The sequence below is a fragment of the Cynoglossus semilaevis genome, chromosome Z (genome assembly GCF_000523025.1).
Source record: "Cynoglossus semilaevis isolate Cse_v1.0 chromosome Z, Cse_v1.0, whole genome shotgun sequence".
In the NCBI taxonomy this organism is placed as follows: domain Eukaryota; kingdom Metazoa; phylum Chordata; class Actinopteri; order Pleuronectiformes; family Cynoglossidae; genus Cynoglossus; species Cynoglossus semilaevis.
In genome coordinates, this window is record NC_024328.1 from 20,432,103 (window position 1) to 20,439,184 (window position 7,082).

The 7,082-nt window shown below is 41.3% G+C and overlaps 1 protein-coding gene across 7 annotated transcripts in view; it reads left to right on the plus strand.

The window, feature by feature from the left end:
• pde4d (phosphodiesterase 4D, cAMP-specific) overlaps positions 1 to 7,082 on the plus strand; it is a 209,987-nt gene that overhangs the window by 144,521 nt on the left and 58,384 nt on the right. For all 7 annotated transcript variants that reach the window (XM_025052976.1, XM_008336865.3, XM_017043029.2 and 4 more), the window contains exons 2-5: positions 1,067 to 1,258; positions 2,543 to 2,579; positions 2,677 to 2,753; positions 2,994 to 3,043. In XM_025052976.1, the coding sequence (XP_024908744.1) occupies positions 1,067 to 1,258; positions 2,543 to 2,579; positions 2,677 to 2,753; positions 2,994 to 3,043 (356 nt within the window). The remainder of the gene's footprint in view (positions 1 to 1,066; positions 1,259 to 2,542; positions 2,580 to 2,676; positions 2,754 to 2,993; positions 3,044 to 7,082) is intronic.

Here is a 7,082-nt window from a genome sequence, read left to right on the forward strand (position 1 = left end):
ATATATATATACTTTATTAATCCCTTTGGGAGTTCCCTTTGGGAAATTTAGAAGATTGTTGTGTTAGCAGCATATATACTGTTCAGAGGCTGCCCCCATCAGGCGCCAAGCATGTGGTTCCTCTGGGTATCAAACCCAAGATTCGCTGCTCTCTGCTCTCTACAAGAGGTACATCTTATTCCAGTGTAGTGCAAAACATTTTCACTTATGTATATAACATGAGAATCATTGAAGTGCTGATCCTCACTTCTTTTTACATTTGGTTTTCGACCCACAATTCCTGTTGTTTTGTTTGTTTAACCTAGATAAAAAAAATGAATTCACACAAAGTAATATTGTATATTGATTTTTGTTTCCATTTAATACATAACAAATAACTTGAAGTTAGTCTTCAAGCTCTTATCTGGATTTGGTTAACGGTTCTATTCCTACTATTATTGCAACGACAGACCAGCTACAGTGCATACTGTATCTCCACCGATGTGTAAAGATAAAAGAGAACAAAAGTACGAGTTAAAAGCCTTTATATACAGTGATTCCTGCCAACAGACACATTGTGCAAATACAATTTTAAGTGATAATGATTTAGTAATAATGTGAGGTTTCCATGCAAAATGAAGAAAAATAATATTTTTTCTACACATTAAACCTATGCCAATGGGCCGTAAATCATGTCACCTTATTAATAATAACCAGATTGTGCTGTACTACTATAGCTGTAAGCAGTATAATCCTCACATTTAGAAGGTTCCTCTGAGGATAATTAAAATGTTTGGCCTCGTTTTACATGGGTTCTTTTCTGGTTTTATTACTTCTGTGTAATTACTAGTCCAATCTACTGAAATGTGGTTTTATGTCAACACATTTTAACAAAAATAATTATTGAAGCATTAATTTCAGTTTGATTTAGCAGAATTTTTACAAATTAATAATGAGTGGACATCTTGGAACTGGAAACTCGAAACTGATTTGGTTTTGAGAAAAACATGTACCAATTTATCTGGCAATTTGTAATACTGAATAAAACTTCAAGCGTCATATTTGGATCTCTTTATTTTCTCTACAGTTTTGATGTGGACAATGGCACGTCATCAGGTCGCAGCCCCTTGGACCCAATGGCCAGCCCAGGCTCAGGCCTCATCCTGCAGGCTAATTTTGTCCACAGCCAGCGGAGAGAGTCATTCCTGTACCGCTCTGACAGCGACTATGACCTCTCCCCCAAGTCCATGTCCCGTAACTCCTCCATTGCTAGTGACATGTGAGTGTGTTTTGAGTTTATTTTGAGGATCAATGTCAGGGTGGGATGGTTACCAGATGGTTTTGGGCTGTAATCCTAAGTCTAAGTCATCTCACTGAATAGTGACCTAGTCAAAGTAATTAAAAAAAAAAGTGACACAACACACCACTGCCCACACAACAAAAAACCCATCACCAAAGCTAACAGTGGGCAGCTTAAGCACCCGTGGAAAAGAGTGTGGGGATGGTGCCTTGCTCAGAGCACCTAAGTGGTAACTTGGTAGCTGATGGATTCGAATCTGAAGCCTTCCAGACCCAACTCCGCTTCCTTAACCACTAAGCCACCGCTGCCCCAATTTAATCAATTAAACTGTCTTTATATAAGTCAACAAAATATCAAAATTATATTAGTTAACTAAATGTAATTTGATTCAGTTGACTAAAGTGCAATGTTTACAATTTTTTTGAACACACATATGTAGCCTACTTTAGAAAAAAAGTTTTAACTGCCACATTTTTTTTTGTCTCATGCAGCTTGTCTAGTGTCAGCTCACACACCCTTGGGGGTGCACGCACCACACTGAGAATCCCTGAGTTAATGTATCAAAACATTTCCACTTCGCCCATATAACTAAAATTGTGCCTTCGGTATTGCACACAAACTAAACAAATTTCAACTGTGCTCTCAGTTCAAATATCCATTTATGTATTTATATAGTTACTCCCTATTCCCACTGCACAGTAATCAAACACATTCCATATGTGATAAAAACACACAAACAAACCTTGGCAGGCCTATTTGTAGTCAGCGTACAGTATAAATTGATAGCTGTTTCCCCCACTCTGCCAGCTTTACATTTGCCTTCGCTGTACGCTGAGGCCAACCGGAAATAAAATATTGACTGAAAACCAAGTATTTCAATCCAGCTTAGACAAACAGACTAATGGGCATGAAAACCAATGTCCTGCTGTAACCCTAGACTTGATTCCTGGTGCCTTTTATTCTTGGAGTATTAAATAAGTGACTTTTCAGTCCACTCAAAACCAATTGTTTCAATTATCTCTCTCCTTTTTCCAGTTGCTTTGAAAAAATAAATAATTTATTAACTGGAGGGACAGCTCTCCTTACAAAATTCCTTGCATGACTCCAAAATGGTCAAAATGAAGTCGACAAAAGAAAACTGACTTAACTAAAAAGGTCAGAAACTCATTCACAGATTCACAGAAGTAATATTGTGAAATTAGCCATTAAAGTTGACCTGATGTGCATCTCTTTTCTAAGAGCTCGTCTCTTTGTGTCTTTCAGTCATGGTGATGATATGATTGTAACCCCATTTGCACAGGTGAGCATACCCGCCTAGTGTTGCAGTGGTTTTTGTTGTTGTTGTTGTTGTTTTTTACTCTGTTATATGAATAATCATTCTATCATAATGTCTTCAGGTTCTTGCCAGTTTAAGAACTGTACGAAACAACTTCGGTGCATTAACTAATCTACAGCAAGACAGAGTGTTCAATAAGTAAGTCTGTCAGACCTATATCATAAACATTTTTTTTTCAGATAATGTGTTCCTTAGTGTTACTGATTTGAGTCCACCTATTTAAAGTCAGAGCTGGCTCAGAGTTTGACTTTGCTCACCCTCTGCTGTTCATAACGGGTACTACAATTGCAGTGCTTCTGCAGAAATTAGTTTTTAATTGAATTCTTTCCAGGCAATGTTTCACTGTGTGTGTGTGTGTGTTTGTTTCTATCATTCCAGGAGATCACCAATGTGTAACCCTGCGCCTATCACCAAGACTGCCTTCACAGGTATGTACTGTAGACAGGAAAAACAAGATACTTCTTCTTGTGTGTGTGTGTGTGTGTCTGGTCATTTGTTGGTTTGTGTGTGTAGGTAATTGGAAGTACAGGCATTAGAAGTACAGTGTAGTAACACAAAGTGTAACATAACAACTTAATCTCATATAATAAATATTAACAGAGACGCACTTTACCATACACCAACTTTGACGTAACATTAAAGTGTTGGTATTTTAAATTTTAACATGGAATTCATATTGCAGAGAGAGTGCCATTCCCAAGGATAAATTATGAGGGTTGCATCTGGAAGAGCATCTGATGTAAAAGTTTTGGTCAAATCAAGTATGCGTACAACAAAAGCTTATTTCATACCGGATCAGCCGGGGCCGAGGTTAACAATGACCGCCGTTAACCTGCTGTTAACTTACAGGGTACTGGTGGAAATTGGACTACTGTTGGTCGAAGTCAAAGAAGAAGAGGGAGGCGATTGATTTGGAGAAAAAGAGAAAAGAAGGATAAAATTGTTGGTCTGAAGTCTGGAACTCTGAATGTAGGTACAATGACAGGGAAAAGTAGAGAACTAACTGATATGATGGAGAGAAGAAGAGCAGACATTTTGTGTGTGCAGGAGACCCAGTAGAAGGACAGCAAGGCTAGAAACATTGGAGGAGGCTACAAGCTGTTTTATCATGGTTCAGATAGGAAGAGAAATGGAGTAGGGGTGATCCTAAAGAAAGAATATGCAATAAATGTGGTAGAGGTGAAACCAGAGACAGACAGGTTGATGTGTGTGAAGGTAGAAATAGAAGGAGTAAGATTGATGATGAATGGTGTCAGTGGTTCTGTGCCTCACAAGTGGGCTGTGAGTTGGAAGAAAAGGAGGAATCACTCAATCCAGCTCATTCCAGAAATCAAGGGGGGAAGGACATGCAGCAGATGAGGTTGGACGGAGATGGGAATGTAATCACAAGTGAGGAAAGTGTGCTGAGAAGATGGAAGAAGTACTTTAAGGAGTTGTTGAATGAGAAAAATGAATGGGAACATAGGAATAAGGAACCAGAAACTATTAGGAAGAAGGTAGATCAGATTAGAAAGGATGAAGTAGAAAAAGTGGAAAGTGCTTAGGAGAAGTGGCGATAGATTTTCTGACTAGGTTGTTCAACAGAATTCTAGAGACTGACCAGATGCCTGATGAATGGAGGAAAAGTGTTCTGGTGCCAATTTATAAGAAGGGTGTTGTGCAGAGTTGTAACAACTACAGAGAGATAAAGTTGATGAGCCATACAATGAAGATTTGGGAGTAATTGAAGCCAGGTTAGACTTAGAGAAACCTAGACTTTCTTTATTGTCATTGCACAGAAACACATAAAACAGTGAGTCTGGCAACGAAATGTACCAAAGTACACAGTACAAAGTACACAGTTGGTAGGCCATGTAATTACTTATAGTATGTCTATATACATGATTATATATTAAGGCGGTAAATATACAAACAGAGTTATGAAGTGTCAAGATAAATTATTAGGTAAATATAAATATAAATGTAAACAGTACGGAAGTGACAAATGTAACAGAATGGAATAGATATAAATATAAACAGTATGAAGTGATAAATGTGAACAGGATAGATAAATAGATAAATAATTGTGTTAGAGCTATTGCACAGAATTTGAACAGGAAATATGGCACAGTGCAATTGCACCTGTTTTTTTTTTTTTTTGGTTTTTTTGGTTTTTCGTTTTTTAAAGACAGTTCATGGGTAGTTTGGGTAGGGTAATTTGATATTTGGTATTTAACAGTCTGACTTTGTATTTAACAGTCTGATGGCCAGGGGAAAGAAACTGTTCCTGAATTGCGTTGTTTTGCAGCAAATGTTGCGGAACCTCCTGTCTGATGCCAGCAGGGAGAACAGTCCATGGAGGGTGTGGGTGGGGTCAGAGTGAACCTGGTGAGCTCTGGCTTAACAGTGTCTGTGTGCCACATCCTGGATGGGGGGAAGTGGAGTCCCTATGATCTTCTCCGTTGTCCTCACCACTCTCTGTAGAGACTTCCAGTCTGAGACCTTGCAGCTCCCGTACCAGACGGAGATGCAGCTGGTCAGCAGGCTCTCGATGGTCCCTCTGTAGAAGGTGGAAAGGATGGGAGGGGGGAGGGAGGCCCTTCCCATCTGTCGCAGGAAGTATAGGTGCTGCTGTGCTTTCTCACCAAGAAGGTGGTGTGTAGTGACCAGCCGAGGTCGTCTGTGATATGCACCTCCAGGAACTTGGTGTAGCTGACAACCTCAACTGCTGTGTCATCGATGAATAGCTGTGTGTGGCTGGGTTGGGATCTCCTGAAGTCAACGATGATCTCCTTTGTCTTGTCGATTTGTTTGACACCAAATATCGTAAGTCCACCAAATATCGTACCTCCTCTCTGTAGGCCAGCTCGTTGTCATCCTGAATGAGCCCCACAACTGTAGTGTCATCTGCATACTTTAGTATGTGGTTGGTGTTGTGCCTGGAACAACAGTCATCGGTCATCAGAGTGAACAGCAGCGGGCTTAGGACGCAGCCCTAAGGGGAGCCGGTGCTCAGGGAGATGACACTGGAGGTGTTGTTGCCCACTCAGACAGACTGGGTTCTGTCAGTGAGGAAGTCCAGCAGCCAGTTGCACAGGGGGGTGTTAAGCCCCAAGGGGCCCAATTAGCATATTAGGTCCTGGGTGATGATCATGTTGAATGCTGAGCTGAAGTCCAGAAACAGCATCCTTACGTGGGTGTTTTTTTCCCTCCAAGTGCTTCAGGCTCAGGTGGAGAGCATTGGAGATAGCGTCCTCAGTGGAGATGGCGTCCTCAGATTGGATTTCGTGCCACAGTTGTCTGGTGTTGCTGGCGTCATTGAAGAAACCCTGGATCTTCTGACTGTGGACATGCTTTCCTGATGGCACAGTTCAGGTTGGCTCTCACTGATCTGAGTGCCACTGCGTCACCAGATTTGAAGGTTGCATTACATTCCCTAAGTCTGGTACCTTGTTCATCCATGGTTTCTGGTTGGCCGTTGTAATTATTTTCTTGGTTGCTGTGACCTCCTCCATGCACCACTTGATGTAGCCAGACACTGATGCAGCATACTCCTCCACATTTGTGTGTTGACTGTCTGTTGCAGCTTCTGAACATGTCCCACTCAGTGTTTCTCGTCTCCCTTTTGGTGTTTAAATCTATCTAAAGGTAATCCAGTTGGCGTTCTAGGGAACGTACGTTGGTGATAGTGATGGGAAGACCGACTCTTTTTATTGATTCAAAGCTTTGACTCTCGAACAGTAAAATGAACGAGTCGTGAACGAACCTTGAACTAATCATTTCATTCGTTTTACAACAGGTGGCGCTTTAGCCCTATTGTGGGCGTTGTGAAGAAGGCTGCGGTTCTCAGACACTAAATACTGAAGGCAACATGGTTTGCTTTCGCTGACAAAGTCTACAGTACACGAAATGCCATAAGCAATTAAAACCATGCGAAAAGCTAGAATAGAATAGAATAGCCTTTATTGTCCTTGTACAGTGTAGAACGAGATTTGAGCGCTACTCACTTGGTGCAAAAAAAGAGTAGAAGACAACAGTATATCAAACATATAACAACATATAACAACATATCTTTGGTGTAGTTAGTTATTGCACATAGTTGTATGTTTATTGCACAGTGATCAATATGATCAGTAAAGTTGGCAATGTCCTCCAGGCTGGGCAGAGAGCAGCCAGTGATCTTCTGGGCTGTGTTGATGACTCTCTGCAGAGCTTTCCTGTCTGCAGCTGAGCACCCTGCGTACCATGCTGTGATGCAGTACGTCAGGATGCTCTCTATGGCGGCTCTGTAGAAGGTAACCAGTAGCCTCTCCTCCAAGTTGTTTCTTCTGAGCACCCTCAGGAAGTGGAGACGCTGCTGAGCCTTCTTCACCACCGCAGTGGTGTTTGCAGACCAGGAGAGATCGTTGGAGACGTGCACGCCCAGGAACCTCATGGAGTGGACCCTCTCCACACAGTCACCGTGGATGTAGAGAGGGGCCGGGTCTT